At 35.4% G+C, this 18,055-nt stretch overlaps 1 protein-coding gene across 12 annotated transcripts; it reads right to left on the bottom strand.

Annotated features, from left to right (window-relative positions):
- Positions 1 to 433: 433 nt before the first annotated feature.
- LOC128617137 (pancreatic secretory granule membrane major glycoprotein GP2) lies at positions 434 to 16,550 on the bottom strand. Of its 12 annotated transcripts, none has more exons than XM_053640147.1 (46): positions 16,454 to 16,550; positions 15,640 to 15,699; positions 14,603 to 14,638; positions 14,384 to 14,398; positions 12,468 to 12,482; positions 11,788 to 11,817; positions 11,584 to 11,610; positions 11,369 to 11,383; positions 11,154 to 11,168; positions 10,939 to 10,953; positions 10,712 to 10,738; positions 10,510 to 10,536; positions 10,295 to 10,309; positions 10,065 to 10,094; positions 9,863 to 9,889; positions 9,648 to 9,662; positions 9,436 to 9,450; positions 9,221 to 9,235; positions 9,006 to 9,020; positions 8,782 to 8,805; positions 8,580 to 8,606; positions 8,365 to 8,379; positions 8,150 to 8,164; positions 7,935 to 7,949; positions 7,711 to 7,734; positions 7,509 to 7,535; positions 7,294 to 7,308; positions 7,079 to 7,093; positions 6,864 to 6,878; positions 6,649 to 6,663; positions 6,425 to 6,448; positions 6,223 to 6,249; positions 6,008 to 6,022; positions 5,793 to 5,807; positions 5,578 to 5,592; positions 5,351 to 5,377; positions 5,149 to 5,175; positions 4,934 to 4,948; positions 4,719 to 4,733; positions 4,501 to 4,518; positions 3,691 to 3,798; positions 2,870 to 3,054; positions 1,931 to 2,085; positions 1,151 to 1,393; positions 895 to 1,057; positions 434 to 793 (listed from the first exon to the last, which is right to left on the bottom strand). In XM_053640147.1, exons 2-46 carry the CDS (start codon positions 15,683 to 15,685, stop codon positions 716 to 718), a joined length of 1,737 nt encoding a protein of 578 aa, XP_053496122.1. In that variant the 5' UTR covers positions 15,686 to 15,699; positions 16,454 to 16,550; the 3' UTR covers positions 434 to 715. The 12 variants fall into 12 exon arrangements, with proteins under 12 accessions (XP_053496122.1, XP_053496123.1, XP_053496124.1 ...); XM_053640148.1 differs by having other exon boundaries at positions 470 to 793; positions 12,468 to 12,479; XM_053640149.1 differs by lacking the exon at positions 4,934 to 4,948 and having other exon boundaries at positions 471 to 793; positions 16,454 to 16,549.
- Between the last annotated feature and the right edge of the window lie 1,505 nt (positions 16,551 to 18,055).

Genomic DNA, 18,055 nt, shown 5'->3' on the forward strand with positions numbered 1-18,055 from the left:
ATGAATCGGGTATTAGGGGATGTTCCGAACTGCGCTGCATATCTTGATGATGTGGTAGTCTTCTCAAATACCTGGAAGCAACACCTTGAGCTACTAGAGGTGGTTTTTACTCGTCTCTCAGATGCCTCTGTCATGTTAAACTTGGATAAATGTGAATTTGGAAAAGGAGTTGTCTCCTATTTGGGTAAACAGGTAGGACAAGGCGTGGTTACACCGTTAACTGCCAAAATTGAGGCGATCTGCATGTTCTTTGGCTCCTTCATTTTTAAAGGTCAATTCCATTGAATCCCGAGCTGGTTACTCTGTGCGGCCTAACCTAGACTGGGCCGTAACAGTGTTTTATTTTTATGTTTTATTTAATATATTTGTGTTGTAATTGTTCTTAAGTTCTTGTCATTTGTTTGCTTCATGAATGTTTTTAATTATTAATGATTTCAATGATATTTTTCAATTATTCAATATTAAATATACACAACTTTTTACAGTATTTGAGGTTTAAAGAGAATAAAAGCAACAAGAATAAAATGCTTGAAAGATTTATGACTGATTAAGCCAGCACAGATGAGTACAATCACTTACAAGATGTTATGAATTAAAAAAAGCTGAATTTTGATATAATTTGCCTTTATGATTAAAGCAAAGCAATAGTTAATGATTAAACATAAAACAAAGATAAAAAAAAAATTGATAGCAGTGTAAGTTTCAAGCAAACAAATCAGAATTCCATGGTAATGGCAGCTGAATCGTAGAAATCTACAGCTCGGCGTCTTCTGGAAGGATTTCCAGTGCACATCTGAGAGAGGAAATGAGAAAATAAATGCATGAACTGCAAATGCAAATGGAATTCCTAATATTCTAAAACATCTTTCTTAACTTGTCTTATGGAAAACATACCTGTGCACAGTTGCCTGTCTGCAGCAGACAGAGATGGACCTGGCAGTGCAGGTAGATCTTGTTGGAGAAGCCGGTGAATGTGAACATCCTGAATGAGAAGTAGCTGGTCGTGGAGACACCATTCTGCAACACCGCCACCGTGCCGTCATTGGGGTTCGGACACCTGCAAAAAGAATTAAAGAAATTACCTTTACGTAAGTGATCTGATGGGTATAATGACATTTTTAGTCTCTTTTTTTTTTTTTTTTCCACGTACTCATTACTGATCAGGTCCCAGCGGATGTAATAGTCAGTCTGGTTGAAGGGCGTGGCCCAGCAGCTGTCCAGTACAAGCCCAATTTGAGTGCTGTCAAACTGATCCACTTGCACAGCTATATACATCTGATGGTTCACTTCTAGGGTCACATTGCCAAAGAGTGGAAACTGGAATGTAGCATCGGTATATGGGATCATGCTGATCTGGTACGAGCCCTCAGTAGACAGATACTTGCTGATTATACTGTGAGCAGAAATAAATGCATTTAACATCTAAAATAATAATGATAGTAATGATGATGATGATGATAAGAAGATTAGCTAGATTTTTATGGTACCTTTCATGTACTATTTAAGTGTTGATGTGATTGAACAGGGTTTGCAGTAATCAGGCCTGGTTGTGTCTAGTACAGCTGAACCCCATTATGAATGCAGTTTCATGGATTTGGGGAATTAGTAACTAGGGGGCAAATACATTTTCACACAGGCCCAGTTGGTATTGGATAACGTTTTTTGCTTCAATAAATAACTCTCATTTAAAACTGCATTTTGTGTTTATTCAGGTTGCCTTTGTTTTAAGATTAGCTATATTTTTATGGTACCTTTCATGTATTAATTTCATTATTAATTATTAGCAATTATAAAATGTCAAATGGTACAACAGAGTTAAAATGAGAGAAAAGCTCAAGTAAAACAATGTTTTAAGCTGCTTTTGAAAACTGCAGAAGATTAGCATAGCAAAGTATGTCTGCTTAAATTGTGACACTGCTGCTAGATTTACCCTCCTATGCCTTCGATAGCCGTGGGCATGGAGATGCTCTGGATGAGTGGATACACACAGGAAAAGGTGATGTTGAGCCCACCAGTGCGACTAATCACACCCGTCAAGTCAGTTGTCCCAACGCTGTTCTTGAAAACGATGTGCGTGCTGTTATTCTAAAGAAACGGGCAAAAATAACAGAATTATAGAACTCAGCCTTGAGAGTCTGGATTGCATAATTACATCATAAAGCCTTAATTTATCTTAAAATCTGACATTTGATGTCTGCAATGTAACAGACTGCAATAATTCTGCTAAAAATGCAAATAATACAATAAGAGTCCACAAATTAACACAATAAGAGCTCTATTTCCATGAAAACATAATTTTCAATCTTATGTTGCTATTTTGGTCATGTGCACAAATCATGTACAGCTCATTTGACAATGTGAGTACTGTGTTACTACCACATGTGATCAATTGATGCGGAAAACATACATATGTAAGTTTATGTGACTTTTCTGTAAAGTTAAATTGTGCATTCTTTTGTGCGTAAGGGAAACATAAACTCAATTTACTTGTAAACTCAGAAATCAGTTGTAAATAAGATTTACTTATTTACAGTCAGGGGTAATATCAAAGGTGTTGTCAGTTAGTCCTGCACTTTATTACAAATGCGTTTATGCTCTTACAAGATAATCTCAATTTGTTGAAATAAATAAATTGTAATTAAGACATTCTGTTATTCCTCTTATACCAACAGTGATTTGACCAATTGCAGTGTTTAATTTATTAATGAATGGCACACTTTGTAATTGTTTAATGTTACATTTAATTTTGTGGAAATCAACGCAACAAATCAGTTCCTGTTGTCACTTATGGTATAGCATCTATTCTATAGCACTAAATATACAGCTGTGTAAAGTTTAAAGTAAATATAAAAGACTGCTGGTTTTGTACCTCCAGAGTTGTGCCACACATGTTGACATTACTGTCAAAGCTGAACACCAGCCTGTTATTTTGGAGCTCCCCTTTGCAGTTTGGGTCGTTAAGGTGGAGAACATCAGCAGAATATCCAGCTTCAAAGAGCTCACAGCGAGACAGAGACAGTGATCCATTACTTCCTGAACATGTCTCAATGGCGTCTGAGGGGAAAATGGAGCCAACAGTCAGAACATTTCTAATTAGAAATGCATGAAAGGAAAAGGATCATGTAAAAATAAAAAATAACTGTAACACTGGTTAATCTCTCTGGTTCGTAAACTCAAGATTAACTGTAGTAATTGAAAGATAGGTAACAGATGAAGGTTATGTTATTTCATTAAATATTCTATACTCTAAAGCTTGTGCCGCCATCTAGCCACTAAAAGCCTTAGTATATTTCACACAGAGATGACATTTGGGTGGGCTTCACTGACGATGTGATGGAGAAAACTGACATGTAGATGCTTTGTTTGCCTTGTTGAATACAGGGCAGGGGGCAAACTCTGCAGACAAACACGTTATGCGACGGACGAGGTGTGTCCAAACCAATTCATACCAAAGATGGATGACTTATCTTAATAGCTTGTGAAGGTGCAGTTATCTTCACACAACCCTTTCAAATGACATTATGTATGCTGGGGTCTTATTTTTGACAGTCATTTTTACCTGGTTTCGTGTTGAACTGTACTTTGTATGTTGCCAAAAACTGCATAGTACATTTAGGCTTCTACATAGGATGCTCCATTAGCATGCTCCACTGATGTTGGGGACAAACAATAGTAAATTAAGAAATTTACCATAAATATTCGGGCTGTCCGTTGTAAAGTATCCACATCCACAGCCATAGACTCCATTTATCTTCTTACAGACTTCATCTGAAACGCAGTTCAAGATCTGACAGGGTGCTATAAAGAGAGACAAGAAGAAAGACAATTAAACCAGTTTTATTACACTATAAACTAACCAACCAAGCACTCTTACTCAATTCTATAGTTTAACTGTAATAAGTACAAAAAAAAATAACAGGGTGGATTATTTTCCTATAACAGATTGTTTTGGGTGGGACTTTTGGGCTGTAATTGGTGGATTGTCGTGTCCGTCAGCTGTGAAGATATAATTCCATGCTCTCTCGTCCAGTTCCCATGGCAACAGTAAGATCAAGTGATGTGTTACAAGTGACTTGATAACTGAGTATACTAGATGACTTGGCTGACTGTCTGCCACAGTTCTAATTAAATTTTTTATTTTTAATTTCTCTCTGTTCTTCTTCTTTTGGGTGTTCAGATACATCAGATAAATACATTTTCAGCTAATATGGTATACTTATTGCTGTCTGTGTATTTGTGATGTTCTTGCTCATGTTGTCATAATTATAAGAAAAACATAGTCAGGATAATATAAACACAGCTGATTGCCGATTTGTTACAAAAAGCAGTACAAAAAAATTAAACAAAGACAGTCAATTTTCAGTTCAGATGCATCTGAAACAAAGCTGATTTAGTTCTTTCAAAAGAGCCCTGAATATTCACACACACACACACACACACACACACACAGTTCTGAATTGTCATGTGTTATTAGTTATGACACTGTCAGTATAAGATTACCTGGTGTTGTTGTCTCTTCTGTCATTTTGAGGAAGAGAAAGAGAAGAACAGAGAGGGAGAAAGAACAACACAAATGAATGATTCACATCCACATTATTATAAAATATACTGATGTGTATTTAAAAACATATTAGATCCTATACATCGAAGGAATGGGATAATGGGTGGAGTTAATGTTCACATGTTCATATATACCCACACTGTCAGTGAAACTTTACCTGTTGTTGTCATTTCTGTCATTTTGAGGAAGAGAAAGAGAAGAACAGAGAGGGAGAAAGAACAACACAAATGAATGATTCACATCCACATTATTATAAAATATACTGATGTGTATTTAAAAACATATTAGATCCTATACATCGAAGGAATGGGATAATGGGTGGAGTTAATGTTCACATGTTCATATATACCCACACTGTCAGTGAAACTTTACCTGTTGTTGTCATTTCTGTCATTTTGAGGAAGAGAAAGAGAAGAACAGAGAGGGAGAAAGAACAATACAAATTAATGATTCACCTCGAGATTATTATAAAATATACTGATGTGTATTTAAAAACATTTTAGATCCTAAACGTTGAAGGAATGGGATAATGGGTGGAGTTAATGTTCACACGTTTATACATACACACACTGTCAGTGAAACTTTACCTGTTGTGGTTGGCAAAGTTGCTGTAGCTGTATTAGAAAGAGAAAAATTAAACGAGTGAGATAATTAATGATATTTATTGATATTAATTTAAAAAACATTAATATTCATCAATAATGTATGTCACAGTTTAATAAAGGTGTTGGCTCATTAGGTATGTATTGTCATGTGTTATTAGTTATGACACTTTCAGATTAAGTTTACCCATTGTTGTTGTTGTTGTTGGCTCTTCTGTCATTTTGTGGTAGAGATCGAGAAGAACAGAGAGGGAGAAACAACGATACAAATGAATGATTCACCTCGAGATTATTATAAAATATACCGATGTGTATTTAAAAACATATTAGATTCTATATGTCGAAGGAATGGGATAATGGGTGGAGTTAATGTTCACACGTTTATACATACACACACTGTCAGTGAAACTTTACCTATTGTTGACATTTCTGTCATTTTGAGGAAGAGAAAGAGAAGAACAGAGAGGGAGAAAGAACAATACAAATGAATGATTCACCTCGAGATTATTATAAAATATACTGATGTGTATTTAAAAACATTTTAGATCCTAAACGTTGAAGGAATGGGATAATGGGTGGAGTTAATGTTCACACGTTTATACATACACACACTGTCAGTGAAACTTTACCTGTTGTTGTCTCTTCTGTCATTTTGTGTTAGAGACAGAGAAGAACAGAGAGGGAGAAAGAACGATACAAATGAGTGATTCACATCCAAATTGTGATAAAATATACCGATGTGTATTTAAAAACGTATTAGATCCTATACGTCGAAGGAATGGGATAATGGGTGGAGTTAATGTTCACATGTTCATATATACCCACACTGTCAGTGAAACTTTACCTGTTGTTGTCACTTCTGTCATTTTGAGGAAGAGAAAGAGAAGAACAGAGAGGGAGAAGGAACAATACAAATGAATGATTCACCTCGAGATTATTATAAAATATACTGATGTGTATTTAAAAACATATTAGATCCTATACGTCGAAGGAATGGGATAATGGGTGCAGTTAATGTTCACACGTTTATACATACACACACTGTCAGTGAAACTTTACCTATTGTGGTTGGCAATGTTGTTGTAGCTGTATTAGAAAGAGAAAAATGAAATGAGTGAGATAATTAATGATATTTATTGATATTAATTTAAAAAACATTAATATTCATTAATAATGTATGTCACAGTTTAATAAAGGTGTTGGCTCATTAGGTATGTATTGTCATGTGTTATTAGTTATGACACTTTCAGATTAAGTTTACCCATTGTTGTTGTTGTTGGCTCTTCTGTCATTTTGTGGTAGAGATCGAGAAGAACAGAGAGGGAGAAACAAAGATACAAATGAATGATTCACCTCGAGATTATTATAAAATATACTGATGTGTATTTAAAAACATATTAGATTCTATATGTCGAAGGAATGGGATAATGGGTGGAGTTAATGTTCACACGTTTATACATACACACACTGTCAGTGAAACTTTACCTATTGTTGACATTTCTGTCATTTTGAGGAAGAGAAAGAGAAGAACAGAGAGGGAGAAAGAACAATACAAATGAATGATTCACCTCGAGATTATTATAAAATATACTGATGTGTATTTAAAAACATTTTAGATCCTAAACGTTGAAGGAATGGGATAATGGGTGGAGTTAATGTTCACACATTTATACATACACACACTGTCAGTGAAACTTTACCTGTTGTTGTCTCTTCTGTCATTTTGTGGTAGAGACAGAGAAGAACAGAGAGGGAGAAAGAACGATACAAATGAGTGATTCACATCCAAATTGTGATAAAATATACCGATGTGTATTTAAAAACGTATTAGATCCTATACGTCGAAGGAATGGGATAATGGGTGGAGTTAATGTTCACATGTTCATATATACCCACACTGTCAGTGAAACTTTACCTGTTGTTGTCACTACTGTCATTTTGAGGAAGAGAAAGAGAAGAACAGAGAGGGAGAAAGAACAACACAAATGAATGATTCACATCCACATTATTATAAAATATACTGATGTGTATTTAAAAACGTATTAGATCCTATACGTCGAAGGAATGGGATAATGGGTGGAGTTAATGTTCACATGTTCATATATACCCACACTGTCAGTGAAACTTTACCTGTTGTTGTCATTTCTGTCATTTTGAGGAAGAGAAAGAGAAGAACAGAGAGGGAGAAAGAACAATACAAATGAATGATTCAACTCGAGATTATTATAAAATATACTGATGTGTATTTAAAAACATATTAGATCCTATACGTCGCAGGAATGGGATAATGCGTGGAGTTAATGTTCACACGTTTATACATACACACACTGTCAGTGAAACTTTACCTGTTGTGGTTGGCAAAGTTGCTGTAGCTGTATTAGAAAGAGAAAAATTAAACGAGTGAGATAATGAATGATATTTATTGATATTAATTTAAAAAACATTAATATTCATCAATAATGTATGTCACAGTTTAATAAAGGTGTTGGCTCATTAGGTATGTATTGTCATGTGTTATTAGTTATGACACTCTCAGATTAAGTTTACCCATTGTTGTTGTTGTTGGCTCTTCTGTCATTTTGTGGTAGAGATTGAGAAGAACAGAGAGGGAGAAAGAACAATACAAATGAATGATTCACCTCGAGATTATTATAAAATATACTGATGTGTATTTAAAAACATTTTAGATCCTAAACGTTGAAGGAATGGGATAATGGGTGGAGTTAATGTTCACACATTTATACATACACACACTGTCAGTGAAACTTTACCTGTTGTTGTCTCTTCTGTCATTTTGTGGTAGAGACAGAGAAGAACAGAGAGGGAGAAAGAACGATACAAATGAGTGATTCACATCCAAATTGTGATAAAATATACCGATGTGTATTTAAAAACGTATTAGATCCTATACGTCGAAGGAATGGGATAATGGGTGGAGTTAATGTTCACATGTTCATATATACCCACACTGTCAGTGAAACTTTACCTGTTGTTGTCACTACTGTCATTTTGAGGAAGAGAAAGAGAAGAACAGAGAGGGAGAAAGAACAACACAAATGAATGATTCACATCCACATTATTATAAAATATACTGATGTGTATTTAAAAACGTATTAGATCCTATACGTCGAAGGAATGGGATAATGGGTGGAGTTAATGTTCACATGTTCATATATACCCACACTGTCAGTGAAACTTTACCTGTTGTTGTCATTTCTGTCATTTTGAGGAAGAGAAAGAGAAGAACAGAGAGGGAGAAAGAACAATACAAATGAATGATTCACCTCGAGATTATTATAAAATATACTGATGTGTATTTAAAAACATATTAGATCCTATACGTCGCAGGAATGGGATAATGCGTGGAGTTAATGTTCACACGTTTATACATACACACACTGTCAGTGAAACTTTACCTGTTGTGGTTGGCAAAGTTGCTGTAGCTGTATTAGAAAGAGAAAAATTAAACGAGTGAGATAATGAATGATATTTATTGATATTAATTTAAAAAACATTAATATTCATCAATAATGTATGTCACAGTTTAATAAAGGTGTTGGCTCATTAGGTATGTATTGTCATGTGTTATTAGTTATGACACTTTCAGATTAAGTTTACCCATTGTTGTTGTTGTTGGCTCTTCTGTCATTTTGTGGTAGAGATCGAGAAGAACAGAGAGGGAGAAACAACGATACAAATGAATGATTCACCTCGAGATTATTATAAAATATACTGATGTGTATTTAAAAACATATTAGATTCTATATGTCGAAGGAATGGGATAATGGGTGGAGTTAATGTTCACACGTTTATACATACACACACTGTCAGTCAAACTTTACCTGTTGTTGACATTTCTGTCATTTTGAGGAAGAGAAAGAGAAGAACAGAGAGGGAGAAAGAACAATACAAATGAATGATTCACCTCGAGATTATTATAAAATATACTGATGTGTATTTAAAAACATTTTAGATCCTATACGTTGAAGGAATGGGATAATGGGTGGAGTTAATGTTCACACGTTTATACATACACACACTGTCAGTGAAACTTTACCTGTTGTTGTCTCTTCTGTCATTTTGTGGTAGAGACAGAGAAGAACAGAGAGGGAGAAAGAAAGATACAAATGAGTGATTCACATCCAAATTGTGATAAAATATACCGATGTGTATTTAAAAACGTATTAGATCCTATACGTCGAAGGAATGGGATAATGGGTGGAGTTAATGTTCACATGTTCATATATACCCACACTGTCAGTGAAACTTTACCTGTTGTTGACATTTCTGTCATTTTGAGGAAGAGAAAGAGAACAGAGAGGGAGAAAGAACAATACAAATGAATGATTCACATCCAAATTGTGATAAAATATACCGATGTGTATTTAAAAACGTATTAGATCCTATACGTCGAAGGAATGGGATAATGGGTGGAGTTAATGTTCACATGTTCATATATACCCACACTGTCAGTGAAACTTTACCTGTTGTTGTCACTACTGTCATTTTGAGGAAGAGAAAGAGAAGAACAGAGAGGGAGAAAGAACAATACAAATGAATGATTCACCTCGAGATTATTATAAAATATACTGATGTGTATTTAAAAACATATTAGATCCTATACGTCGAAGGAATGGGATAATGCGTGGAGTTAATGTTCACACGTTTATACATACACACACTGTCAGTGAAACTTTACCTGTTGTGGTTGGCAAAGTTGCTGTAGCTGTATTAGAAAGAGAAAAATGAAACGAGTGAGATAGTTAATGATATTTATTGATATTAATTTAAAAAACATTAATATTCATCAATAATGTATGTCACAGTTTAATAAAGGTGTTGGCTCATTAGGTATGTATTGTCATGTGTTATTAGTTATGACACTTTCAGATTAAGTTTACCCATTGTTGTTGTTGTTGTTGTTGGCTCTTCTGTCATTTTGTGGTAGAGATCGAGAAGAACAGAGAGGGAGAAACAACGATACAAATGAATGATTCACCTCGAGATTATTATAAAATATACCGATGTGTATTTAAAAACGTATTAGATCCTATACGTTGAAGGAATGGGATAATGGGTGGAGTTAATGTTCACACGTTTATACATACACACACTGTCAGTGAAACTTTACCTGTTGTTGTCACTTCTGTCATTTTGAGGAAGAGAAAGAGAAGAACAGAGAGGGAGAAAGAACAATACAAATGAATGATTCACCTCGAGATTATTATAAAATATACTGATGTGTATTTAAAAACATATTAGATTCTATATGTCGAAGGAATGGGATAATGGGTGGAGTTAATGTTCACACGTTTATACATACACACACTGTCAGTGAAACTTTACCTGTTGTGGTTGGCAAAGTTGCTGTAGCTGTATTAGAAAGAGAAAAATGAAACGAGTGAGATAATTAATGATATTTATTGATATTAATTTAAAAAACATTAATATTCATCAATAATGTATGTCACAGTTTAATAAAGGTGTTGGCTCATTAGGTATGTATTGTCATGTGTTATTAGTTATGACACTTTCAGATTAAGTTTACCCATTGTTGTTGTTGTTGTTGGCTCTTCTGTCATTTTGTGGTAGAGATCGAGAAGAACAGAGAGGGAGAAACAACGATACAAATGAATGATTCACCTCGAGATTATTATAAAATATACCGATGTGTATTTAAAAACGTATTAGATCCTATACGTTGAAGGAATGGGATAATGGGTGGAGTTAATGTTCACACGTTTATACATACACACACTGTCAGTGAAACTTTACCTGTTGTTGTCACTTCTGTCATTTTGAGGAAGAGAAAGAGAAGAACAGAGAGGGAGAAAGAACAATACAAATGAATGATTCACCTCGAGATTATTATAAAATATACTGATGTGTATTTAAAAACATATTAGATTCTATATGTCGAAGGAATGGGATAATGGGTGGAGTTAATGTTCACACGTTTATACATACACACACTGTCAGTGAAACTTTACCTATTGTTGACATTTCTGTCATTTTGAGGAAGAGAAAGAGAAGAACAGAGAGGGAGAAAGAACAATACAAATGAATGATTCACCTCGAGATTATTATAAAATATACCGATGTGTATTTAAAAACATATTAGATTCTATATGTCGAAGGAATGGGATAATGGGTGGAGTTAATGTTCACACGTTTATAAATACACACACTGTCAGTGAAACTTTACCTATTGTTGACATTTCTGTCATTTTGAGGAAGAGAAAGAGAAGAACAGAGAGGGAGAAAGAACAATACAAATGAATGATTCACCTCGAGATTATTATAAAATATACTGATGTGTATTTAAAAACATATTAGATCCTATACGTTGAAGGAATGGGATAATGGGTGGAGTTAATGTTCACACGTTTATACATACACACACTGTCAGTGAAACTTTACCTGTTGTGGTTGGCAATGTTGTTGTAGCTGTATTACAAAAAGAGAAAAATGAAACGAGTGAGATAATTAATGATATTTATTGATATTAATTTAAAAAACATTAATATTCATTAATAATGTATGTCACAGTTTAATAAAGGTGTTGGCTCATTAGGTATGTATTGTCATGTGTTATTAGTTATGACACTTTCAGATTAAGTTTACCCATTGTTGTTGTTGTTATTGTTGTCTCTTCTGTCATTTTGAGGAAGAGACAGAGAAGAACAGAGAGGGAGAAAGAACCATACAAATGAGTGATTCACATCCACATTGTGATTAAATATACTGATGTGTATTTAAAAACGTATCAGATCCTATATGTCGAACGAATGGGATAATGGGTGGATGCAATGCTCACATATTTATATATACTGTCATATCATGGTAAACTCATGACTCCATTTCTCAGAATGCATTGCACACTACAATCATGGCCAACGACTACAACTCACAAAACTACACACAGACACATCACCTTTTCCTGAGGACTAATCAGAGACACCTGTTCCCAATTATACTCACAATCACACCACACATAAAAGAGACTCTCATACACAATGTCTTTGTGAAGTAATACGCTCAGTTACATTTTGTCTCTGCCGTTACCAAGCCTTGAGACCATGTTTGTTTATTCTGGTTTTGACTTTGTTCTTGTTTTTGATCGCATCTTTTTGCCTTGCCTTGTTTGGACTGTTTGCCTGAATGCCTGACCTCTGCCTGTCTTTGTTTATTGATTTCTGCCTGATCCCTTGGACTTGTTATTTTATTAAACTGCCATACCTGCACTTGCTTCCGTCGTAACCCGCATTATGTGACATATACACATAGTGTCAGTGAAACTTTACCTGTTGTTGTCTCTTCTGTCATTTTGTGGTAGAGACCGAGAAGAACAGAGAGAGAGAAAGAACGATACAAATGAATGATTCACATCCACATTACGATAAAATATACTGATGTGTATTTAAATGGAACCCAGACTATGAAGACTTCTATGGCTTATTAGATTAAGGCTGACATCTGCTATATAAATCCTCTTTACAAAAACACTCTAGATGTGAGGGTTTTTTTTTTTTACATAATAGAAATCCTTGCACTCGTAGGCCACCATTGCTGTTTACATTGCAATGTATTCTGAGTAGTGATGTCAAATGGTTGCAATAGTCGTGATCCTCCTGCAACCCTACAGCGATATAAACATGTCTTCAGCCTTTTCAATTTGAACCTGAGCGTAACATAAGCGGGGAGGCTAAAATAGAAGACATTACTCAAAACGTACATTAAAATGAAGATGATTAGAGAAGTGAGGAGGCAAGAGTAAGGCAAAATCCATGGTGTTTGTGCAGCAACTGCACATCTTTTCTAACAGAGAGCGTTTGTTGTTCAAGGTAAGCATATGGATTAAACTATCGTTTTATGATGAAACGTATTCTAATATCAATCATTTTTAGAGATTATCAGCCATCTCGCCGTCGTATACTTTATCCGGTTAAAATTCTTATGGCCCGCCAGCGTGCTGTCACCATGTTATGAGCAAATCTATGCTAGCTACACAACTTCTCTATGTACAAAGCTATTCATATCTTTGGAAAGCTAAGATTCTTCTGATTCGATTGATATAAACCGTTTTGAGATACAATCACAACAGCAGCTACAATCAACGTCTCTGTCAGACCACCAACATACAAACAAACATTTACAACATGGAGGCAACTCACCTAAGGCTCATAGTAATCCACTGATCCATAACATCCTGACAAAAACAGTCCTGTTACTCTGGCAAAGGTCCAAACAATCCAATTATGTCAAAATATTTAGTCCAGCTTTGAAAAGAGACCAAAACCATGCATGTACTCCAAATGGTTCAAGAACAGCTTTAATTTGACTTTGGGAATGCCTTGGCTAAATGTTTTAGGCTCATTTTACAGGAGCTTTACTTTATGAGAAAATCCACACTAACAAGATGCTTACGGATTTGATTATCCATCCATCCATCTTCTATACCACTTATCCTTTTCAGGGTCACGGTGAAACCTGGAGCCTATCCCAGGGAGCATTGGGCACAAGGCGGGGGTACACTCTGGACAGGTTGCCAATCCATTGCAGGGCACAATCACATACATACTCACACACCCATTCATATACCACGGAGACTTTTGGACAATCAGCCTACCATGCATGTTTTGGGACTGGGGCAGGAAACAGGAGTACCCGGAGGAACCCCCGCAGCACGGGGAGAACATGCAAACTCCGCACACACAGGGCCATGGTGGGAATCGAACCCCCAACCCTGGAGGTGTGAGGCGAACGTGCTAACCACCGTGTGCCACCGTGTGCCCGGGTTTGATTATATTTACAGATATCCCCTGTATCACAGCACACAAGACCTAGAAAATTACAGCCAAAAGCAGCACAGTGTGGCATTATTTTCATGTTGCTGGGGCTAGTAGCTAATTCTTTTGAGTGCTCAAACATTTTACGTCATGGACTCAGAGCGCGCTGCGCATGTCATGTAATGGCGGCCTCGGCAGGTTAAAATATGTATTAAATATAAAGGATTTTTAAAGTAATTAACATATTGCATGTGCTTCTAACAACTTATTTTAGTAGGAGAGGGCAATTACTGCGTGTTAAGGCCAACAAGTCTTCAGTGTCAGTGTTCCTTTTAAAAATGTATCAGATCTCATAAGTTGAAGGAATGGGATAATGGGTGGAGTTAATGTTCACATGTTCATATATACCCACACTGTCAGTGAAACTTTACCTGCTGTTGTCTCTACTGTCATTTTGAGGAAGAGAAAGAGAAGAACAGAGAGGGAGAAAGAACGATACAAATGAATGATTCACCTCCACATTATTAAAAAATGTTTTAATGTTCATTTAAAAACATATCAGATCTCGAATGTTGAAGGAATGGGATTATGGGTGGCGTTAGTGTTCACATGTTTATATATTTATACACACACTGTCAGTTAAATTTTACCTGTTGTCGTTGTAGCGTGTACTGTCACCACCCCACCTAATAGAGAGAGAGAGAGAGAAAGAGAGAGAGAGAGAGAGAGATTGAGATTTCATATGAAAATTAATTTAGACTTTTCTCACTCTTTTGAAGTGCATAGGTCATCATGCCATTTGAAGATAGCATTTTTTAAGGACTCGATAAGTTTCTTAGCTGTAAGATCTGATTGATTTTTCAGCATATAGGCTCCATCCTGTCCCCAAACCACTAATATGAGCTGGAACAAGGAATGTTCAAGTAGAAGTTCAGCCCGAAAATCTAGTAATAATCTAACTGAGAGCTCAATTGGCATAAAAAATAATGTATACATCTCAATTGGCACAGAGTAAACCATTTATATGAATTTTAATATATGGAATTGATTGACATGAATTGATTGACATGAATTATGAAAAATCAAAATAAAGCTGTTAAATAATGCTAACCTTCTGTCCAAAATCTTGGAAAATGGATGGAAAATTATCAGCGTGATTAGGCTAATTTGCACTGAAGTGACAAGTCCTATAGTAACAGTGGATATAAAAAGTCTACATGCCCCTATTAAAATGGCAGGTTTTTGTGGTGTAAAAAAATTAAACTGAGTTAATTCCTGTCAGGACCTTTTTCACCTTAATTGTGAAATTGCAACACATAAATATTAAGTGAAAATGTAAACATGTATATCAGTTTGCATTTTTGTTTACACGGTCGTACGTCTGCCAAATTGCAATTGCCTTTCTCATGTCTTACGAGTTATGACCCTGTCATATCAAAACCTCATTTGTTATTTCACTTCCTGCCTAACCTCCTCTTCACCTGGTCCCTGACTTGGTGGATTCTGACGGTGCCTAGTTCCACCAGAATTAATTTAGGGGTTTCTCACTAGTTGGGGAAAATACTTATGCAATCACAAATGATCATGGTTTTATTGTCTGTTATGGGCTATTTTGTGTAGATGCATGACATATTATCCTCAATACCTTTCTGTTATAATGTTAAAAAACAAACAAACAAAGACTTACTGAAAAAGAGCAGGGCAGCCAGACACGGAAGAATCATGCACCCCATGAGTAGCAGTGAAACTGGAATGGGGAAAAAGAGACATCTTAGCACACGCATATTATCGCTGACAAAGGAGAAGGTAAACACACGTGAGTTGAGAACATAATGTTTTCATTAGAGTAAGTAATACCTTTTGCTTTTCGTACTTAGATAAACATTTTGATAATGTCTAGAATGAGGGCTGTGCAATTGTGGTGGGATAAAATGTGGTGTCAATTTATTTCTCTTTATTAGTGCAATACTACTGAATTAAAAAAAAAAATGCACAGCTGCAGGAATATTAGCCATTTGAATACCTTTTAGTTTAGTTCACCATGTCAAATAAAGAGTAATTCAAGGGAAATGTTTAAAAATGCACATTCATTGTTACTATTTATCATTGGCAAAATAAGGTTTTTGTTGATTGCATGTGCAAAACAAAACAACATATATATATATATTATTTTTGTCTTCGGTGGATGTAATTTTAAGAGCAATATTCTATATCATTTTTAAGGTAGTAACAAACTATTTTTTATAGAAATTACATCTAACCAGTAACATCAGTTTTATGAAATTTAATTGTGTGGTTAGCAGTTGAGTCATGCGATCTTTGCTGCTTTATTACTGTATGTACTTGCTTCATCTGCTTGGAACCTACTAGAACAAATAATTGTTTTTATTTAAATATCTGCTACTTGTTTGTAGATATATCTCTATTAATCGATTCGTTACTTAATTAATTAGTAGATAAATCAATTCACCAATTAATGCATGAATTAATTAAAATCTTACCAGGCTGTAGATAACTGTTAACGTGTCTGCAGAACCACAGTGGAACTGTCTACATGAAGAGAGAATCACCAGGCATCTTATATAGACCTCATAACAGGAAATAAACCTGAAATATGAAGCAGATTTACTTGTTCTAATTATCGGGAAACAATCAGGCTTCTCTTCCGACAAAGAATATTTTAATTGTGGTTTGACATTGTGTTCTTTTGGCATGACTAAGATGACAAATGCAACAACAACAAAGTCAAACAGTACTCTGTACAGTCTTTTATAAAAGGACTATAAATAGCATTTGGAATTATAGTCACAACAACAGACCTCTGCTCAAAAACTGATTAGGAAATGTTTCTTTTTTTAAAAATCACCTCGAGATGGACGAAGAATAATCACAGCTTTAGAAGATATTTAGCTTTTGCAGATATTATCATAAGAATTTATATTTATATTCATTAGAAAACCTTTTTATTGTAAGCTATTCAGTGGTAACCATTTGTGTGCTACAATGCCTACAGAACGTATTCACTCCCCAGTGAATATTTCAACATCAAACTTAAGTATATTAGGATTTTTTTTGTTGTTGACTTTCTGCAGAAATATATCTAGATGTTCTCAGAATTACTTAAGAAATAAAAATTATAAAAACAGCATGTGGTAATTAGTCACCCTGGTTCTTTTAGGACGAGTATTTAATTTTCACCCTAAATGTTGAACAGGACTCCATGTTTCCTCCCCCAATCCAAAGATATGCATGGTAGGCTGATTGGCGTGTCTAAAGTGTCCATAGTGTATGAATGGGTGTGTGAGTGTGTATGTGATTGTGCCCTGCAATGGATTGGCATCCTGCCCAGGGTGTACCCCGCCTTGTGCCCGATGCTCCCTGGGATAGGCTCCAGGTTCCCCGTGACCCTGAAAAGAAGTAAGCAGTAGAAGATGGATGGATGGATGGATGTTGAACAGGGTACACCTGTTCAGTTTAAAACTACCTGTGTCCATTTTTCTGTTCGCACAAGAATTATTTCTTAATAAATATTTCTGATTTTTGATAAGTTCTGCCATTTTATAGCTGAAATAGCAGATCAGATCAGTCCTGCTGTCATGAAGATCAATGAACTGCCCCTGAAACTTCAAGATCTTGCTAAAAGGGGAAAAAAGATGGACACGTTTGACAAAATTTGGATATTCTTAGGAGCACTGTGAAATCCATTATTTAAAAAAATGGAAAATATATATATGGCACAACCCAGACACTACCGAGATCGCTGCTTTGGTGCTGAGTGCTCGTACAAAAAGAGTCCAGCTACAACATTGAAGAATTTACAGAGCTCACTGACTCAAATATTAAAACCTGTGCAGACCTCAATAATATCATCAGCTCTTCACATTAGAGAGGACAGCGGGCTCTGAGACAGGCCATGTCATTCGAAAAATGTTCAGCCATTTGGTCTAAAGCCAAAACATAATGATTGGTGCAAACCAAAGGCAACACACAGAAACTAAAAACAAGAAAGACAATGAGTCAAAGAACAGGGGGAAATTTGTGGTGGATATTTTTTAGAACGATGTTAGAAATTTGCTGCTGTACTGGTGAGAACAGTTCTCTCA

Source organism: Ictalurus furcatus, chromosome 13 (genome assembly GCF_023375685.1).
Source record: "Ictalurus furcatus strain D&B chromosome 13, Billie_1.0, whole genome shotgun sequence".
Classification (NCBI taxonomy): Eukaryota; Metazoa; Chordata; class Actinopteri; order Siluriformes; family Ictaluridae; genus Ictalurus; species Ictalurus furcatus.

Coding starts and splice junctions, on each gene's coding strand:
- LOC128617137 (XM_053640147.1), bottom strand. CDS start 15,685: ATGGGGTGCATGATTCTTCCGTGTCTGGCTGCCCTGCTCTTTTTCA. Junction 3,055..3,690: donor GGACAGCCCGAATATTTATG/GTAAATTTCTTA, acceptor TTTTCCCCTCAG/ACGCCATTGAGACATGTTCA. Junction 1,058..1,150: donor TGGGACCTGATCAGTAATGA/GTACGTGGAAAA, acceptor TTCTTTTTGCAG/GTGTCCGAACCCCAATGACG.